Below are 22141 nucleotides of genomic sequence, written 5' to 3' on the forward strand. Positions count from 1 at the left end.
AAATTGGTTGGTTGGGGTTGGGTGTTGGGTTTTTCCTCCTTTATCTTTTGTCAGTGAGGTGGGCTCTGCGGTCTTCTTCCAAGGAGGTTGCTGCCCGCCGAACTGTGAGGTGCCAAGATGCACGGTTTGAGGCGATATCAGCCCACTGGCGGTGGTCAATGTGGCAGGCACCAAGAGATTTCTTTAGGCAGTTCTTGTACCTCTTCTTTTGTGCACCTCTGTCACGGTGGCCAGTGGAGAGCTCGCCATATAACACGAATTAGGAATTAGGGCAATGTTAATTTACCATGTTGATTACCAAGGGATGGCTGGAAAGAGTAGATGGATTACTGAAAAGAAGGATCTGTCCAGCAAGAGAGTTGGGTGATCTCAACTGGATCTCTGAGGAGTCGATGTGATTGAGACAGATTGATCTGGGTAGATGAGCCTAGAACCTGAGGCATGACCCTTAGATGAGGTTTGACCATTAGGATTGGGAAGAGAAGTAACTTCTTTTTGCAGGAGGTGGTGAACTTTTGAATTGTCTCTTTCAGGAAGCTGCTGATGGTCAGTTATAGAGCAGATTTTTGGATGTCAAGGGACTCAGAACTATGGGGTCCCAAGAAAGTGGATCAGCCATTTTATGGAATGGAAGGGTAAACCAGGGCTGAATGGCATCCCCAGCCTTGTTTTTATTTTGAATGTAAAGCTTTGTTTTAGTTTGAAGTCTCTGCTTGGCTCACTGTACCTCTGATTCAGGATCTGGCTTTGTGTTTGATCACCTGTTGCAGGTTTCGAATGTGAGAACTCGTGGATCCCAACTGGTGTTGCTCGGCAGGAGAATCTCATGGCAATTTTCACCATTTTTATTTGACTTTTTTTCCCTTTAATCTTCTGTCCAATATATTTTTTCCTTCAATCATGATGACTGTTTAGGGGATTATCAGTTGATTTCTCAAACAGAATTCACCCTCTTTCCACAGCTTTATTCAACCTCATACCGGTGGGTCTTCGAGTTGTTGCCATCCAAGGTGTGAAAACAGGTCTCTACTTGGCGATGAACAATGAGGGCTACCTTTACACATCAGTAAGTACCAGACACACAACCTGTTTGTACTGATGTAGTTTCATCAAAGAACATGTTAGATCATTCTGTTTTCTAATGTATGAACCGGACCAAGTGATATATTGAAATTGAAGATAGCATATGATTAAGGTTTTTTTTTAACCTGATAGTTTGATATTACTGGCTTTTCCTACACATTAAACTGACATCATTGCTTTCCACTGCTATGTATATTATGTCCATCTCTGTGGTTCACCTGTCATTATAAGTTCCTTCTATAAATCAGTCCAGAGATGAGAGATCTTGCGTTGGTGCATCCTGTAAAACTGATATTAATAGGAGTACTAGTTCAACTCAAAATAAACCTCATATTTCCTTAAAGCATACAAGGAGGCCAATCAGCCCATCAAATGTATGACAGCTCTGGAAACACACCTGTCAGCCCCATTTCTCACCTCTCCCTGTAACTTGCCCTCTCACACATACCCATCATTTCCCCTGATGGTTCTGCCACCCACCTACATCAGGACAACCTCAAATGACCAACTTAGCTCAGAGCTTATTCTTGGAAGGAAACCAAGAAACTTGACGAAAATCCACTCAGTCAGAAAACCAATGGCCCAACTGCTCAACCTTTCCTCATTCTTCAACCCTTCCTCCCAGGAAACAACGCACTGAATGTTCTCTTCACTGCCTCAATGCAAGTCATCAAAACTCCATACAGTACTCCAGGTGAGGTTGAAATTGGCACCAAAATGTCCTGGCATTTATACTCCCTACTCTTTCCAGCAAAAGGCCAACAGCCCATCAGCATCCTTGTAGATCCTATATCTCATCTCTTTGTGTTTCATGAACTTGAATCCTCAATTCTTTTTGTATCAGTATTTTGTAATTTTGCTCCCTCTGGGTAATGAATTCTCTCCCCTTTGTTCCCTATTTTGAGACTGGCCACAGATTATGACACCACAGCCAGGGAAGTTTCCACTCTGCGTCTACTGTGTCAAGTCCCACAAGAATTGACTAAGCTCCAGAAAGTAGAGGCCCAGTCTGTCCAACTTCTCAACATGCAATAAGGCCACTGTCACATGAATCAGTCTGGGCATTGTTCACTGCAGTCCCTCTACCAGAGGTATTCCATTGGAGAGGAGACAAGACCTGTTCACAAAATCTCAAATGTGGGCTCACCAGGGCCCTGTGTATTGTTTGCCTTAATAACCTATTTCTGAACATGTTCAAGACAATAAATTTTGATTCTGATTCTGAATATATTAACAGTGATTTCTGTTCAGTCACCCAGGTCCCTCTGAACACCAATACCTTTCAGTCTCACTCTTTTAAAAAATCTGACTCCATATGTTTCCAAGTTCTTACTATTCAAATTGGTAGACTGAGAATCCTGAAATCTCTCTGTAACAGCCTCACAGGCCCCACTGCCATTTAGCATTATTGTCAAACTTAGATTTATTATTATTGATCCCCTGAACAACATAATTCATATGGACTATGTAATGCTGGGATTCCTACACTGATCCATTCACCATCCCACCAATCATGGCCTTCACACCCAAAATTAAGCTACTTGTTCCTTCCTTCCAATTTCTACCAGTTCTCAGTCCACATTGATGTATTATCCACAATGCTCCCCTTTGATTTAAAAATCTCTTCTACCTTTATCAATGACAGCCCAGAAGTCCAATTAAATCACTTTGGGTGGGTCACCATTAACTATTCTTGAAACCTCAAAAAATTCCAACAAATGTGCATTTACGATTTCCCTTTCGTAAATCCATGGTGATGCTACACAATCCTTTTATTGTTTTTAAGTGTCCTATTATCATCTACTTATAGACTCTGGCATTATTCAATAATTGCCGAATAATGAGCAAGCCTTTAGCCTGGATGATATTATGACACATGACATCATAGTCACTATTGTAACATTACAAACAATAGTCTCTTAAAGAGATAGGCACAAAATAACCAAGAGTTAAAAAACGCAAGGTTCTAACCTTTACATTCCAGCCCCTAATTATTACATTAGACATTAATGGCTAATATAATTGGATGTTACACTTCTTTGCATTATTGCTTTTTCTAATCTTCTTCCTACTCTCAATACATAATTTACAAGAAAAGGATTTAGCTTGTAAACACGACTTGTTTTTGTAACATTCAGATTCTTCTTCAGTTTTGATATCTCGTTATCAAAAGCTTTTTTCTGACAAAAACGAATTATCTCCAATTCAGCATTTGCCAACTCATCAACTGTTAGGTAACAGTTCTAGCGAGTCTTCAGATTCTCTTTCTTGATATTATTTAAAAGCATAGTTTTTAATCTAAGAATCCATACTACAGCCTTTTTCAAATGAAACCATGAAGAGTGATAGCAAATTAATTGAGTGATATTTGAATAGTATTTACATTAGTGTCCATTTTGCTCGCTATAGTAGTGGTAGTCATTTCCATTTGAGGTATGGTGACTGGCTTTAACGGAGTCACTCTGGCTTTTCCCATTACAGACCTACAATGTTCTTGCTCTTGGTTATTTTGTAATGCTAAATAACTGGCAGGACCAAAACCACCTTCGCTTGCATCAGCCAAGTGGTGTAATTGAGCAAATGTGGAAATTCCAAAGTCTGTTGGTTTAAAACATCTGTTGACTTCAAAATTTTCTAACATTTTAAGACTCTCAATCCAATTTATCCAATCTTGTGCGATGGAATCTGGTATAGTTTCATTTCATCCAAATTTTCTCCTGCACAATTCTTGGAGAATTTTCTTGCCTATTGCCAAGGAATGTGAAGCTAATTGGCCTAAAATTCCTTAGTGTCTTCCCCCCTCTGTTTTTAAGAATCAGAATCACATCTGTAGCCTTCAGAAAATGTTTGGAAAAATTCTCATCCATTCTGTCCATCATCAACTCCTTCACCCCCCCCCACCCCCCCAACCCCAACCCCCGAGTGCAGTTCAGCCTTCAGACCCATTTATAATTTCCCCAGTATCAGTTTTTCATGAATCCTGGTTTCTTTGGGCTCCTCACTAACTCTTGACCTATAAAGCTCCAGAATGTCTGAATGATTGTATGATTCTTTCACACAGCATTTGCTCAGTTTCTCTGCTGTTTTATATTTGCCCTGTATCTCATCTCCAGTGGATGTGAGGGAGCCACATTCACTTTAACTAATCTTCTCTTCTCTTTTTAGTGCATTTTTCTGCCTTGCATTCCACAATCTCCTTCATTGACATAAACCTGAGAAAAGTATCTGAATCACATTTGTGAGATGTAGAATTTGTTTAATAATTTCTAGTGATGATAATAAAAATGTTTTAGATGGTTATGAACCTGGAAGTCAAGCGCAAAGAAATCAGAGTGGCAATGAGGATAAGTCTTCTCCACATGAGCTCTCATGTGAAACTTTCCAAAGGGGATCTCATTGCTACTCACAGAACAAACGTAGCGCATGCAGCAGTGCAGGACAGAACAGGCCCTTTGGCCAACGTAGCACCAAAATTAAACTAAATCCCTTCTGGCTTCACTTGATCCATCTCCCTCTATTCCCTGCACACCCATGTGCCTCAGGGTTGGGGTTCTCAGAATGAGGAAGCACAGTGTGGCAGTCTTTGGGGAAGAGCAGAGGGTGCAAGGAATTGGAGGGTTCTTTCACAAAGCTGGCTTGGGATCGATGGCCTCCAGCTGAGACACCAACCACAATTGGTGTTGGAAACGATGCAGTTCCAATGTTCACATGCTGATTTGCCAACCACAGTTCATGTGAGTGGGAGGTCCAGGCTGATAGAGGTAATCCACAAGTTTGTCAACTTTACAAGGTAAAGCTTTTTTCTGTGAAATATGAGTAAAACATGAAAGTCTGTAGAAAACGTGATTGAAGTAAAAATGCAATGCTGGAGAAACTCAGTAGGTCAAACTGTGTACTTTATTTAGCAAAGATAAAGATACCACGAATGTTTAGGGCCTGAGCCCTTCATCAAGGTATGGGTAAAGACCAGGCCAGTGTCAGAATTAAAAGCCTGGGGAGAAGGGAAGAATGAGCAGAGGGAGGAGCACAGCCCAAGAGACAAACGTTAATAGGATATGGATGGGTCACAGGTGACTGGAGGAGGGAGATTTGTTTGGAGCTCTGTGAATGTAAAGGTAAGGGAAAAGAGACAGGGGAAAAGGGAAGAGAGAGAGAGAGAGAGAGAGAGAGAGAGGCAGAATGACAGGAAAGGAGACATAGGGAAAGATGGAGGGCAGGGAACTAACAGAAACCAGAAAGTTGATGTTAATGCCATCTGGTTGGAAGTTGCCCAGACAGAATATGAGGTGTTGTTCATCCAAACCCCCTCCCCAGTCATTTCTAGCCCTACCTCTCTCCTATGTCCAAACAATATCCAATTAACACTTTTTGTTCATTGATCTGTTTTCCTCCCCCTGCCCATTCTTCCCTTCTCCCCACCCTTTTTATTCAGATGCCTGGCTGCATTTTACTCATACTTTGAAGAAGGGCTCAGCCTGCGATGTCAGTTATACTGTGTACTTCCTAATGATGCTGTGAGACCTGCTGAGTTTCTCCAGCACTTTTGTGTTTTTACCTAAGAGGAAATCCATTCTGTCAACGAGCATCAAGACTTAGAAGAAGAAAGTTTGTTGTAAAAATTGCTTCTCAGGTTTGGGAACTTGCTGTCTTATGCTCCCATTATCCTTCACCAGCCTGATCAAGATTGGATTGTACAATCAGTGCTCATTACTGAAAGCTGATATAATTTGCTGAAGTATAAAAATTAATGTATTCTGCCCTATTAGTCAGTATTTTTAAATCTAACCCCTAAATTGTTGAGCTAAAAATGTTCTGTTTAGTTTTCTTCAATTACTTTCTACTGTGATGGTAAAATTTCTTTTTTTTTTAATGTTATTTTTAACATAATAAATCATACAATCACAACGTAAACCAATACGTAATATTTTATCCCATATAATCCCACACCCTCCCCCACCCCCACCCTATCCCATCTGGTCCTCCCAACCCCCCTCTAAACTACCCCAAAAGAGAGAAAGAAGAAAAAGAAGACATCAACTGACATAATACTCTTCGATTATTTGCCATGGATTGGGTCAACACCATCAATGTATGGGAAAGAAGATATTAATAATTAATCGCATATATTCCATATATGGGCTCCAAGTTTTTTTTAAAAGATATTTATTTTGAAAATTGTCTGTTATTTTTTCCAACGGAGTGCAAGATCTCATTTCCACATGCTATCTTTGAATGCTCAAATTAGTCTAATCTTTCCAAGTAATTGGGAGATATTTTCCAGCTACATGCTAAAGTCAGTCTCAAAAAATCTATTTGAAATTTATCTAATTTTAACTCCAAACTCAATTTTTTAATATAACCCAATAAAGATATCATAGGATCAATTGAATTTTTTAATTTAAACATAACTTCCAAAAAATCCTTAATTTTGCTCCAATGAGGTTTAACCGTCTCACATAACCAAACTGAATGTAAAAAAGAACCCACTTCCTTATGACACCCACTTCCTTATGGCATAAATCAGAAGAAATATATTTATATTTCATTAATTTCTCCAGTTAAATATAATTGATGGATGAAATTATAATGAACCAATCGATACCTTACATTTACAATTTTAGTCACACTGTCCTCACAAACAGTCATCCAATCATCCTGAGAAAGAGATACCGCCAAATCTTTTTCCCACTTCAATCTAGATTTATAAACATCTGATTTAAGCATTTTATTCTATAATAAAGCATACATCTCAGATATAAATCCTTTCTCGCCTCCATCAATAAGTAAAATCTTAAATTTAGACCATCTAGATAGCCTTAAAGTACGCCCAAAAATGTCCAAAATGCTTTAACTTGATAATAAGAAAAAAAAAGTATTCAAAGATATTTTGTACTTCTCCATTCTTTGAAAAGAGATAAAATAACCCGCTTCATAACAATCTTCGACCAATTTAATTCCTTTCTGTTACCACAAATTCAAAACTTGATTATTAACCGTGAAGGAAAAAAGCTTATTTTGAAACAAAGGAGTTTTAGTTGAAATTTTACCAATTACCTATAATTTCATTCTTTTTATTCCATAGTTCTATTAAATGTTTTAAAACAGGTAAATTATAATTACTTAATAACTGAGAATTCCATCGATAAATAAATTGATCCATCCTCTTCTCACCAATCTGAGATAATTCAATATTAGCCGATATCAAAGGATTATCCACTTGAAACATCCTATTGATAAATTCAACTGAGCTGATTCATAATAATTTTGAAAATTAGGAAGTTGCAAGCCTCCTAATGCATATTTCCAAGTTGGCTTCTGTAATGATACCCTTGCAATTTTATCTTTCCACAAAAAATTCTCACCAAAGTATTCAGATCTTTTTTTAATTTTTTGAAGAATCCTAAAAGGAATAGACTGAAAAAGATATTAAATTCAGGGAAAGATATTCATTTTAATACAATTAACCCATCCTATCAACATTATAGGTAAATTTTTCCACCGATTCAAATCATACTTAATTTTAGACATAAAGGTAGATAATTTAATTCAAATAAATGATTATAATTACTATCAGTTATAATACCTAAATATTTAATCAGATCAGACCATTTCAACTTCGCAAACTATCTACAAAGCGAATAATCCATTTCGGCTAAAGGCATAATTTCACTTTTTTCACAATTAATTTTATATCCTGTTACCTCACTGTACTGCTCCAATCACTTAGCAAGTTCCCCAAGGATTTCAAAGGCTGTTTTAAATATATCAAACCATCATCGGCAAACAAATTTATATTCATCAGTTTTCATCTTAATACCTTTAGTAGTTTTATCCTATCTAATCATCTGAGCTAAAGGTTCAATAACCAATGCAAATAGAGCAGGTGACAAAGGGCAGTCCTGTCTAGTTGATCTAGATAGCACAAAGGGTAAAGACACCTGTCCATTTGTCACCACCCTAGCAGTAGGATTTTTATATAAAGCCTTAATCAAACCAATAAAAAAAGTCCTGAAATTAAACTTTTCCAAAACTTTAAACAAAAAACTCCTTTCTACTCTATCAAAGGCATTTTCTGCATCAAAAGAAATTACCATTGGTTGGTCAGACTGCTCCCGAGAAATATTAAGTAAAGAAATCAACTTGACTACATTATCTGCTGACTATTTGTTCTTAATAAAACCCGCCTGATCCACATGAATCAAATCAGTTTAGCAAATCTATTAGCCAGAACCTTGGCAACAATTTTATAATCTTCATTTAACAAAGAAATAGGTCTATAGGGTCCTGCCTTTAAGAGGTCCCTATCCTTCTTAAGAATAACATAATAATTTGTTTAGAAAAAGCATTCGGGAAGTATCCAGTCTTCACCACTTGCTCCAGAACCTCCATCAATAAAGGAATTAATAAATCCTGAAATTCCTTACAAAATTCAGAAGTAAACCCATCATCCCCTGGAGACTTGCCACCTCGCATGGACCGAAATGCTTCCATCAATACTTTTCTTCTTCTTTTCTTTGGCTTGGCTTCACGGATGAAGATTTATGGAGGGCTTTGTCCACATCTGCTGCAGGCTCGTTGGTGACTGACAAGTCCGATGTGGGACAGGCAGGCACGGTTGCAGCAGTTGCAAGGGAAAATTGGTTGGTTGGGGTTGGGTGTTGGGTTTTTCCTCCTTTGTCTTTTGTCATTGAGGTGGGCTCTGCGGTCTTTTTCAAAGGAGGTTGCTGCCCGCCGAACTGTGAGGTGCCAAGATGCACGGTTGGAGGCGATATCAGCCCACTGGCAGTGGTCAATGTGGCATGCACCAAGAGATTTCTTTAAGCAGTCCTTGTACCTCTTCTTTGGTGCACCTCTGTTTCGGTGGCCAGTGGAGAGCTCACCATAGAACACAATCTTGGGAAGGCGATGGTCCTCCATTCTGGAGGTGGATCAATTCTTTAGTTGTATGGGAAGCATCCAAATCCTTAATATCTATATCCTTTGAGGAAGGTAAAGTTAAACCCGATTTTAAAAATTCAAATTTGACTTCATCTTCCGATACTTCAGAGGTGTACAATTTGTCATAAAAAACATACGAAACTCATCATTAATTTCTTGAGGTTTATACGTAATCGTCAACCCACGTCTAATAGCATTTATTGATCTAGAAGCTTGTTCCGTTTTTAACTGCCATGGTAATACTTTATGAGCTCTTTCACCCATTTCATAATATTTATGTTTAGTTCTCTGTAATAATTTCTCAAACTTGTACATTTGTGACAAATTAAACTGTAATTTCAAATTAACTAAATACATTTTCTTAACTTCCGTAGAATTCTGTTGTAAATCTTTTTCCAAAATCTCTATCTCCTTTTCCAATTTGCTAATCTCAGCCAATTGTTGTTTCTTAATTTTAACAGTATAACTAATCATTTGTCCTCATAAATAAGCTTTCAAAGCATCCCATAAAACAAATTTACTATCAACTGATCCTGTATTGATTTTCAAAAAAAGTTGCATTTTGGTCCCTTATAAATTTACAAAATTCAGAATCTTTCAACAAAAAAGACTTTAAACATTCTCCACTCTCTCTGAAGCAGTATAGGTAATTAATAACAAAGAATGATCAGACAAGATCCTAGATTTATATTCAGCTTTAAAAACTCGTAATTGTGCTGATACGAAAAACAAATCTATTCCAGAATACACATTGTGGTGGTGAAATGAATAAAATGAAAAATCTTTTTCTTTAGGATTTAATTTCCTCCATATATCTACCAAATTTATATCCTTCATTAGCATCATTAACTGTTTAGCCATTTTAGTTCTAATTGCCAATTTAGGAGATTTATCTAATAGTGGGTCTAAACAGCAATTAAAGTCACCTCCTACCATAATCTTATCATAAGCCTGACTTAAATTTAAAAAAAGAAACCACCATAAATTGTTCATCATCAATATTAGGAGCATAAACATTCATTAAGGTCCAACATTCAGAGAAAATTTTACAATTGACAATCAAAAGTCTACCAGCCACCTCAAAAACTGAATCCATTTTAAAAGCTAACTTCCTATTGATCAAAATAGCAACACCTCTCGTTTTAGAATTAAAAGAAGATGCTATCACTTGTCCAAACCAATTTCTTTTTAATTTTGATGCTCCTTCTCAATTAAATGTGTCTCTTGCAAGAAGCCAACATCAATCTCCAATTTTTAAATATATGTGATTACTCTCTTTTAATCAGATTATTGAGCCTGTTAACATTAAAAGTAGCAAAATTTAATTTAGCCATAAAACATCGCTATAACCATCCCACCATCAATGGCAAAGCACCTCCCCTTGACATCAACACAAAGTTAAAGATCTCCTCAAAAAAAAACCAAAAAGCCCCATAAAAAAACACAAAAAAAATACTGAATCGTAACCTCCCTCAATTATGCAGGAGTGGAAAAAGCCACAAAATGCCAACGACTTTGGAAGGATTAGCAGTTGAACCACCACCACCCCCCACCCCCCGAAAAGAACAATCAAAAATAAAACCCAAAGTATCTCAAGTATAAAACGCTTCTTCCAAATCTCGGTTAACTTGATCATCATCAATTCCAATATCAATTAACTGTTGAGTGTCCATCTCTCATTTACCATTCTTTCCTTTCTAAGTTACAACCAGCTGCTGAGGAAACCTGTCTGAATTTTAACCCTGTTTATTGTCGGGTAAAGAATTAGCAAAGGCGAGAAGTTTAGCATCATCAGAAAAAAAATTGAGATTGATAACCTCCATAAAAACCTTTAAGTACAGCAGGATAACGAAAGACAAATTTATAACCATTTTTCCACAGAACAGCCTTAGCTGAATTGAATTCTTTACATCGTTTAATCACAGCTTGACTCAAATCAGCACTTTTAAAAAACCTGTTATTTTTAACAAGCAATGGACTCTGAATACTTCTCGCTTTCTGTACTGCAAGTCTCAAAGTCAGTTCTCTATCCTGGTAATGCAAGCAACAAATCAAGATAGAACGTGGCGCTTGACCAGGAAGCGGCTTCCTTCATATTGCTCGATGAGCCCTGTCCAACTCCAGACTATTTGGAAAATGTGTTATTCCCCAAACCTCGGGAATCCACTTCTGGAAAAACTGGACCAGGTCTGGACCTTTAAAATCTTCTGGAATACCAACTATCTTAACACTATTCCTCCAGTTTGGGGTTCTCCAAAGTGTCAATCTTCTTCAACAAATCAGTTTTCTGAATTTCCCAGTCGGTAAGCGAATCCTCCATCTGTCCCACCTTTTCTTGGCACTGATCAACATCATCTTTACAGTCAATAAATTCTTCTTCGATCTTCTTAAATTTATCCTGAACCTTATCCACAGCCTTCAAACATTTTGCCACATCCATTTTAACAGAAGCAATTTCTCCCTTCATTTCAGCAAACTGATCCTTCATAAATGAGAAACCTTGACTTATTTGTACAGCCAAATTTTCCACTTACTTAGGTAAATCTGAATGGTGAAGATCAGACTTAAACTTAGAAGTCTGCCTCACCACAGACCTATCTGAAATAGAACTGTTTCCTCTTCCATCCGGTGTTGTTCCTCTTCCTCTTCCATTCCAATGATGTCCTCTTCTTCCTCCATCGATATAAAAGCCACCTCGGCCCGACTGTGGGTGCGGAGCCTTCTGCCATCAGCCCAGGGTCACTGGACCATGGGAGATGGGGTCGCCCCACAACCTGGGCCGTTTCGGGTGATACGCGCTTGTGCGAAGTTTCACACATGCGCAGTTGATCCTCCTAGTCGGGAGCAAGTCAATGTCGAGAACCGGCACAATCTTGAGCGACCGCACGCGAAGTCGGTGCCAATGTTGTATGCACCTTACCGCTGGACTGGCACTATGGTTGAGATTGAATGGAAATCGAATCCAGAGGCTCCATTTGTGAGGTAGGCCGAGATTCCTCCATACCAATTCACTGTTTAGTGGCTGTTTTTTTTGCAGTTTGAGTCTTAGTTTTCCTCATAGTTGCTTGTAGAATGCTTCAACAATACAATCAATAGTTTTAAAAATAAATTTAAAATTTTTATTCGGGTTTTTAAAAGTTCTGCCAGGAGGGGGTGTTTTTCCACATCTTCTTCCTACGCCATCACGCCACACCCCCCGATGATAACATTTCTGATTAATGTTTTATCATTAATTAACTATTTTATCATTGCATATTTAGAAAAGTTTGAGCATTATTTTGAGCACTTTGATTATGTTTCAAAACAGAAGAATGCTAGAGGAAATCAGCAGGTCTCACAGCATCCATAGAAGGTAAAGATATATAACTGACGTTTTGGGCATTGAAGAAGGGCTCAGGCCCAAAACATTGATTATATACCTTTACCTACTTTGGACACTGCAAGACCTGCTGAGTTCCTCCAGCATTTCTTGTACAATCGCTGCCTCTCCTTATATGTTTCAGTGGTTCACTTCCTCAATACAGAATTTAATTGTATTGAGAATGACAACTGAGTTGGGAGGCCATGGCCAACAGCCTGCAAACACTGTTCGACACTCACGAGTTCCATTACATACTTTAGGTTTCAGATCCAGTACTTGAAGACATCTCAAGAAAAATTGCTGGAGTAATGCAGAGTTGGGCAATCCATTGAGGGAAATAGGGAGGACCTGAAGCAGGGTTCCAACCCAGGACGTCGACTGTGCATTTCCCTCCACAGATGCTGCCTGACCCACTGAAACTCCCCAGGGGTTTGTTTCTTTTTGGCCCTAGACTCCAGTATCCGCAGTCTCTGATATCTCCACCTGAGGGCATCAGGCAGCAATTGTAGCCATGCTGGCAGTGATAGTTATGAAATGGTGGTGTTCACATTGTTTGGAGCTCACCAGACGGAGTCCTAAGATGGGAGAACCATTCAGTCAACTAATCCTTTATTCACTGCGGTTTAGAAGTTTGGTGTTCCCTGGCTACAGGAACCCAGAATCAAAGTCACAAGATGCGGAGCAGAGATTTAGGATCGATGTGGGAAATTTCTTCTGAAGGGGGAGGGTGAACAGCCAGTTGGTAGGGTGCACGTAGGTACCAATTACATTGGAAGAAAGCAGGATGAGGTCCTACAAGCCAGATTGAGAGAACCAGAACATAAATTAAAAAGTAGGACCTCAAAAAGTAGTCTTCTCAGGATTACCACCTGTGGCAGGTACTAGTCAGAGTAGGATAGTTAGGATGAATAATGGCTCGAGCAGTGGTGCAGGAGGGAGAGGTTCAGGTTCCTGGGTCAATGGAACAGGTGCTGGGACCATTGCAAATCAGACAGTCTACACCTGGGCAGCACTGGGATCAATGTCTCAGGAGATTGTTTGCCCATGCTGATGGGGAGGGTTTAAACTAACATGACAGGGGGGTGGGAATCTAGGTAGAAAGACAAAGGGAAGCAATGCAGAGACCAAAGCAAACATTAGAAAAGAGAAAAGTATGAGGGGAGTAGAGAAAAGTCAAATGAAAAAGACAAAGATTAAATATCTGATGCCGGTATAAAAGGGAGGGCAGTTGTCATGGGGACTTTAATATGCACTTGGGTGAATCAAGTCAGTCGAGGCAGTCTTGAGGAGTTCATCGGTGATAGCTTTCTGGGGCAGCATGTAACTGAATCTACAAGGGAACATGCTGTCATAGATCTGATCCTGTGCAATGAGATGGGTAAAAATAAACATCTTGTAGTTAGGAATCCCCACAGATAGACAGATCACAGTGTGATTGAATTTCTCATGCAAATAGAGAATGTCATCACTAAATCTAACGCCAGTATGTTGTGCCAAAACTATGGGTAGTGTGGTGCATTCAGGTGGAAGTCAGTATCCCTGTTTCTGAATGCATTCCCCTCAGGTCTTCCCTCACTCTTTTACAGCTCATTGATAGAGATTGATTGCTAGAAGTAATCAAGAACTCCATTACAAAGAGGATAAAGGAGAACAAAACGGGCCGTGGTCTGCTATCAACTGGAAACTCCAGTCTTTCTGTGTAGACCAACTCTCATCTATCAGAGTTAATGTATTCTGCATTCAAGCAGCACTTCAATCCTGAACCTGGAGCCACAAGTCAACTCAGTACAGAGGGAGCCAAGCACAAATCTGCTGGAGGATCTCAGCGGGTCAAACAGCACCAGTGGGAGAAAATGAATGGTTGACATTTGGGCCAGTGTCTGTCATCAAGATGGGTCTGATGAAGGGGTCCAGAATTAAATGATTTTTCATCCACTGATGCTGCTTGACCCACTGAGTGCCTCCAACAGATTGTGCGTGGCTCCAGATTCCAGCGTCCAATATTTATCCAATATTATCACATTAAAAACATGGCAACTCATCATTTATCTGATTCCCATCTGTTGTCATTTCCTTCTATCAATATTTTGGTTTCTTTTCCTTTATTTATGGAAAATAACTGAGTGATGGTGGTGATGTGAGAATTTAATACCCATGTAGAACTGTCCTTGAGATGGTGGGGGTGAGCCATATTCTTGAACTCATTCAGTCCTTCTGGTGAAGATGTCCCACTAAGCTGGAGGGAGGGACTTTAGCGTTAACAGCTAGTGTCAATAAAGGACCAGCAATATATTTCCATGTTGGGATGCTGTGTGACGTGGAGAGGAAGCTGCACTGTTCCCTTCACCTCCAGTCCTTGTCGTCTTGGTGGTCAGGTTTGAGGGATGCTATAAAAATAAACTTGGTGAGTAACTGCAGTGTACTTTGGAGGTGGTTCACACTGCCTGGTTCCTCTCCTCTCTCCACCCTCCCTTCGACCCCTTTAGGCAGTTCCCGCTGTAATCGCAGAAAGTACAAAACCTGCCCTACATTTCCTCCCTCACCTCCATCCAGGTGAGGAAGAGCTTTACCTGCACATTGTCCGACATGATATACTGCATTTGATGTACCCACTGTGGCCTCCTCTACGTGGATGAGACCAAACGCAGATTGGTCTCTGTCCACAGGGCCCAGATACAGCTCTCGGCTACCAACCATATTAATTCATTTGGCCATTCTCACACGGACCTGCCATTGCCAAGGAAAAGTTACCATGAATTTGAGGAACAACATACCATAGCTGCCTTCTTCCTTGTGTGCACCCAGTCCCCTTAATGAATTTGACTCAACTTATCCAAGTCATTCACACTGGGAGGGTTGTGTATTCCCACTTCTGAAGAACGTAGCCCTTCTCTGCAGAGATTTATTAGAACATCCTCTAGCAGATACTTACTTTCATAAGCTCCGATAAAGGGAGACCTCCTCCGCAGACCCTTCAGTTTGTTTAACCTGGAACTGTGCTTGTGGCAACATGCTCCATCGTCCCATCACCTCTGCTGGTTGATACATCAGATCATGTGATGAAGGCTTGTGTTTTAAAGTTTTCAATGTTGCTGTCAGGCCTCTCCATTGTCCCTGTCAGCCTCTCAACAAGATTCTACTCCAGTTCATCCCTCAGTTTCCATCACCCCCTTATTGGCAGGTCTCGGCTTTAGAACTCGATCCCTTATTGGCAGGCCTCGGCTTTTGAACTTCCTCCCTTGATCCCTTATTGGCAGGCCTTGGCTTTAGAACTCCCTCCCTTGATCCCTTATTGGCAGGCCTCCGCTTTAGAACTCCCTCCCTTGATACCACCACTTCTATGCTTCCCTCTCCACATTTTGGGATGTTCCTGAAAACCTATTGCTTTCCCCAAGGCTTCATCAAAGAACCTGTGATGTCCTGATGTGGCTCCTTGGGTCAATTTCCTTTGTTAGAAATTCTGCACAAATATGGTTTGATATTGTGGAGACAGGACAGAAAGACCGGCAGAACTCAAGCACAGATGTTCACGAGGAGGAGACTGTGATTGAATTGCATTTTGCAGAATTCCCATTAGGATAACTACTGTTTCATCGAAAGCTTTCAGAGCTTTTTGGATGCATTTTCAATTTTTGCTAGATCACATTAGGCGCTTTCAAGCTGCCTTGTAAAGTGGGGTTAACCAGGAAATTTGCCCGGTTAGCGCCCCACTCACAAGGCAGCTTGAAAATATCCAACCTGGTCAGCAGGCTCCTAAATCAACTGAGTCCCTGCCCTACCTTGGAGGTAGTCAGGGCACCCAGTTAAACAAACTTACCTAGGTCTTGTCCATCACTGAAATGAAAATGAAAATGGCCGACCTGATTATTCTGGTGACAACAGCACTTGCGTGTATGCGTCACCAGGCAGCATGTAGGTGCCAAGTTCAAATATAGAGGAGGAACTCAGAAGTGCAGGTCAGGAAAGGAGATATTATAACATGGTTTAAACGTGGTTCCCCGGAAGAGTAAGGTTAAAATCTTTTTCTTAATTTCATCTGGTGAGTGCATGACACATCACTCAATGCGTCATCAAGGGGGTGGGATTCTCTCTTAAATTGCTTGGTTGGCGATTTAATGGGGTGATTCCCTGCAGGTACAAAGGTGCTGGGAGCACCTTCAACCCATTAAACGCACCTGGGTCCCAGGAGGGCTACCAAGATGCAGCAGTTTAAAAGCACCTATTTTCTCAAAGTGTGTCTGAAAACCAAACCTGGCCTTACCTGCCATGGCAGGACATAATGGCAGTGGGTGTCAAGGTCATTGCCAACAGGAAACCATTTATGGAGCATTTGTGGTGCTTTCTGGGTAGCGGCAGCACTTCATCCTTTCCCCTTTACCAGAAAACCATATCAATCACCTGCTTCTTAAGCATCAATATCCCCTGGCTTGTGGGTCAATCTCCTCATGTTCCAACCTGAGACCCATGTCCAAGAGGAAATGTCAGAGAATTCCAGGAAGAGGTTTAGGATTGAGTGAAACAGAATGATCAAGATGGGCCATGTCAGCTTTCTCCCAATTCAATATTATTGAATTGATCACTGATTACATCTCTGAAGGAAGCCTGTTCTTTTCCTTTCAATCCTGCTCCAATCTCCCCCATTAAATACTTGCTCAGTTGCACTGTATACAATGTTTACATGCCCTGTAGTCTTCCCAAAAATCCAATGGATTTGGAGGAAGATCAATGGAAAAAAAAATCAATGGCCCTGTACTTACATATACCACACCACTTCCTCTTTTGGCAAAAAAAAGAGTAAACTGATTTAAGATGCTCAAAATAAATGAAAAAAAACTGCAGATGCTAGAAAGCGTTTAAGATAATTTGTCACAGAAATAGCTTATACTGTGAGAAATGTTCTTTTGTGAGCAGAATACATGTTGTCTCTAACATTCATACAGCTATATAAAAACCACAATTACAGAGTGTAGGATTACAATCAAAAGGAAGATCAATTAGCACCAAGGAATGGCACTGTTGTGGGGTTCATTCAGGAGCCTGATGGCTGTGGAGAAGAAAGTGTTTTTTAGCCTGTTGGTGTGTGTTTTCACACTCTTGAGATTCACCCCAAAAGGAAGAAGGAGAAGAGAGAGTGTCTGGGGTGTGATAGGTCCTTCAGTATGTTGGCTGCCTTTCTTAGGCAGCAGGAGATATAGATGGAGTCCATGGAGAGGAGGAAAGTTTATGTGATGTTCGGAGCTGCAGTCACCACCTTATGGAGCTTCATCTGATCTTGAGCAGAGTTGCTACTATCCCACACTGTGATGCTTCCAGCAAGTCTGGTCTCAATGGAGCAGTGGTAGAACTTGCTGAGGGATGGGAGATTCTTGCTGAATTTCCTTTGACTTCACAGAGGCATTGGAGCACTCTCTTGACGTCAATGTGGGCAGGGTAGTAGACTCTGCCCCTCTCCTGAAGTCAAAGATCATCTCCTTCCTCTTATTGGCACTGAGAGAGAGGTTAACGGCATCGTGTCACTAAACTTTCATTCTCTCCTCTATTCAATCTCCTTGTTATTTGAAATCCGGCCCACATCCGGAAGTGGTGTGGTATATGTATGTACAGGGCCATTGATTTTTTTCCATTGATCTTCCTCCAAAGCCATTGGATTTTTGGGAAGACTACAGGCTCTGTAAACATTGTGTTCAGTGCAACTGAGCAAGTATTTAATGGGGGAGATTGGAGCAGGTTTGAAAGGAAAGGAACAGTGAATTTGAAGTTGGAGTTGGTATGGTATTTAACTGTATAGTTGTGGGTGGACAGGGAGTTCAGTACAGGAGTGCATACATCCTTGAGGAAGTTTTTCCCCATATTCACCAATCACAATCTGTTAGACAGGAAGACAAGGATCCAGTTGCAGAAGGGACGCTGAGGCCTAGATCCTGAAATTTGAGAATGAGTTTGCTGGAGACTGTGGTACTGAAGGCAGAGCTGTAGTCGATGAGTAGTGTTTAACATGGATGTCATTGGCATCCAGGTGTTTCAGGGTCAAGTGGAGAGCCAGGGAGATGGCATCAGCTGTGGTCGTTTGTCATTGAAGTGAGTCAAGGCTGGCTGGGAGGCTCGAGTTAGTGGGAGCTGTGACCACCCTCTCAAAGCACTTTGTGATATCAGAGTCACTGGGTCTGTGGTCATTTAGGCCCATGACTGTGTCTCTTTTCAGAACTCCTCTGATGGTGGTCTTGAAGTGAGTGGGCTCTTTGGTCTTTGGCAGAGAGATTAAAGATGTCTATGAGTATGTCAGCCAGTTCATCTGTTCAGGTTCTGGGGCTCTGGGCCTGTTACTCTCCACAGGCTCACCAAATGGAAGATCACCTTGGAACTCTTCTCCCTAGCAGGCAGTGAAAGTTAACTATAGGAGAAGGGAAAGCCAAGCTGAGGTTATAGTGAACTCAGCCAGGATGCCTCAAGGGACGTGTGGCCTCCTCTCAATCCTAATTCACAGTTATACACCAATACTTTATCCTTTGTTACAATCATCATCTTTTCATTGCCCTTATCAATCAGTCCAAACCAGTCCTGAAAGTGGCTTGTTTTTATATTCCAATTACTTTCAAAAGCAGAAACACAGACTCTCCAGATGTTGGAATCTTGAACAAAGATTCACTGGAGGGACTCCACTTGTCAAAAAGTATCCATGGGCAGAAATGGTCACTCAACTTTTCGGGTCAGGACCCTCTATCAAGACAAAGATAGAATTGGTGGCATTACGTATATAAATGAGGAAAGAAGCTGGTGAAGGGGCTAAAGGTGTGAGAGGTGGAGAGACAGGTAGAGGGAGAAATAGCTGGGAAAGGAGGTGGGGAAAGGAAAATTAAAGAGAGAGAGAGACAGAGATTGTACAGAATAGTTAAAGAAGAGTAGAATCTGATGGGGGAGGGGTTATGTGTTCCCTCATGCATGTGTTCTGCATACCAGGATGGGCCATGTTTCCCCTTCCCACCTACAACCTGTTGCAGATCAACAACAAACCTACTCCTACACGCAGGACCTTGCCTGGACAACAGCATTTCCTCTTTATACTGATTGTTTTTATCTTGACCATTCTGTTTCCCAAGATAATTTCTTTTAAGTTAAGCTTTAAAGAGTTTCAACATCAAAGGACATATTGAGTCCCAAAGGAATTATATCAATGAAGACATGCTGCTTGAATTCTGTTATGTTGCGGTCAGACCCTGACCTCAGAAATTGCTAATGACGTGGCATTGCTTGGAAGGTAAATTGTGCAGAGGATGCAGAGATCCTGCAGGGAGATATTGAGAGGTTAAGTGAGTGGGTATGAAGTACAATGTTGGTAAATTAGAGTTCATCCACTTTGGAAGGATTATGATTTAAATGGTGAAGTATCGCAGCATGCTGTTGCGCAGAGGGACTTGGGAGTGCTTGTACATAAATCTCGAAAAGGTTTGCAGGTGCAACAGGTATCAACGATAACGAACACGAATTTTGGCATTCATATTTAGAGGAATAGGATATAAAAGCATGTATAAGTGTTGAAGGCACTGGAGAGGCCTCAACTGAAGTTCGGAGTACAGGTTATAAGGTTCCTTATTTGTGAAAGGATGTGCTGACGTTGGAGAGGGCTCAGAGAAGATTCACAAGAATGATTCTTGGAATGAAGGGATGTTTAACAGCCCTTGGGCTGTACTCCTTGGAGATCAGAAGAATGAGAAGGGACCTCATAGAAGCATTTGAATGTTGAAAGACCTGGAGAGACTAGATCAGGCAAAGTTGTTTCCCACAGCAGGGGAGTCTAGGACAAGAGAGTACAAATTCAGGATTGAAGGGGGCCCATTTAAAACAGAGATGTTGGGGAATTTCTTTAGCCAGAGAATGGTAAACCTCTGAAATTTGCGCCCATGGACAGCTATGGAGGCCGTCATTGAGTGTATCTATAGCAGAGATTGATTGGTATCTGAATAGTTAGGGTATCAAACGTTATGCAGAGAAGGCATTGGACTGGGGTTAAGTGGGAGAATGGATCCACTCATGATGCCATGGCAGATGGGACTAGATGGACTGAATGGCTTTCTTCTGTTCTTATATCTTGTGGTAATCAAGAAGACAAATGAGATGCTGCCGCTGTACCGGTACTGGTGAGGTCTCTTCTGGAGTACGGTATGCAGTTCTGGTCTCCTTACTTGAGAAAGGATATACTGGCCTTGGAGGCTGTGCAGAGGAGGTTCACCAGCTTGATTCCTGAGATGAAGGGGTTAGCCTGTGAGGAGGGATTGAGTCGCCTGGGGCTGTACTCTCTGGAATTCGGAAGAATGAGAGAGGATCTGCTTCCTTGGACAGAGAGTTCTGTAAATTCAATCCTCTTTGGGAAAAAGTTCCTCCTCACCTCCATCCTAAATCTACTCCCCCAAATCAGGAGGTTGCGGGCCTGAGCTACAGGGAGAGGTTGAGCAGGCTGGTTCTGTATTCTTTAGAGTGCAGAATGAGGGTGATCTCATAGAGCTGTACAAAGTCATGAGAGGAATAGATTGGGCGAATGTAGAGAGTCTTTTGCCCCGAACAGGAGAATCAAGAACCAGAACACAGGAACCTGAGGAGTAACTTTGATGGTGGGTGTGTGGTTCAGGGTGCTGTACGAGGTGGTTGAGGTAGGCACTATTGCAATGTTTAAGGAACATTTGGACAAATAAATTGATTGGATGGATTTAGAGGGAAATAGGGTAAACGCAGACAGGTGGGACTAATGTGGGTGGGACATTTTAGTCAGTGTGGGCAAGTTGGGCCAAAAGGCCTGTTTCACGCTGTCTAACTCTGACTTTGACTCTCTGACTTCAAGTAATCTTTACCACAAGAAATATGAGACTGCAGATGTTGGAATGCAGAGCAAAAAACAGACAGCTGGAGGAGCTCAGCAGATGAGGCAGTAGCTGTGGAAGCAGAGGGATGGTCAAGAGCCTGCATCAGTTCATGATGCCTGGTCTCAAAGCAAAACATTGACCATCCCTTTGCCTCCACAGATGCTGCATGACTCATTGGTTTCTCCCAGCAGTTTGTTTGTTGACCACCCTCATACCTGTAGTCTAACTATTTCCTCTTCTATGCTGAAAACACAGCATCTGCCGACTTCTCTATAACACCCCCTCAATATTTAAGTCAGTCATCAAACAATCATGGATTCAGTTCTAATCGTACATGAGACCTGCTGAAATGGATCTGGATGACATCAACCATTCTGTCCTCTTTTTAGTGCTTCATGTATGTTGCATAATTAAATAGATATGGCCACCTTCCGAGAGCTTCAAAAATGGACAGGTTGCACTGCAATATCAGAAGAAAGTGGAGCCTGGCAGGATGGATGGTTGGCAATGTTTCCCCTGCAGGCAGAGTCCAGAAGTAGCAGATTAGGGGGCAGCATAGCGGTTAACGCAATGTTGTTTCAGCGCCAGTGATCAGGATTGGGGTTCGAATCCCACGCTGTCTGTAAGGACGTTCTCTCCATGTCTGCGTAGGTTTTCCCCAGAGGCTCCAGTTTCCTCCCACTGTTCAAAAACATATTGGGGTTTGACACTCATTTGGGTGTAATTTGGCACCACGGGTCCATGGACCAAAAGGGTCTGTAACTGTGCTGTACATCTAAATTTATAAATTGGTCTCAGCCAGAGTTCATGACATGGGACTGAGCTGGGGAAGGAATTCCTTCTCTCAGACTGTTGAGATGATTTCGGACTCTCCATCCCAGGGAGATGTGGGTACTGAGTCATT

The 22141-nt window shown here is 41.0% G+C and overlaps 1 protein-coding gene across 2 annotated transcripts in view; it reads left to right on the forward strand.

Moving 5' to 3' along the window:
- fgf13a (fibroblast growth factor 13a) overlaps positions 1-22141 on the forward strand; it is a 359051-nt gene that overhangs the window by 319864 nt on the left and 17046 nt on the right. For both annotated transcript variants that reach the window (XM_069893547.1, XM_069893548.1), the window contains one exon: positions 963-1066. In XM_069893547.1, the coding sequence (XP_069749648.1) occupies positions 963-1066 (104 nt within the window). The remainder of the gene's footprint in view (positions 1-962; positions 1067-22141) is intronic.

This window comes from Narcine bancroftii, chromosome 8, assembly GCF_036971445.1.
Source record: "Narcine bancroftii isolate sNarBan1 chromosome 8, sNarBan1.hap1, whole genome shotgun sequence".
Classification (NCBI taxonomy): Eukaryota; Metazoa; Chordata; class Chondrichthyes; order Torpediniformes; family Narcinidae; genus Narcine; species Narcine bancroftii.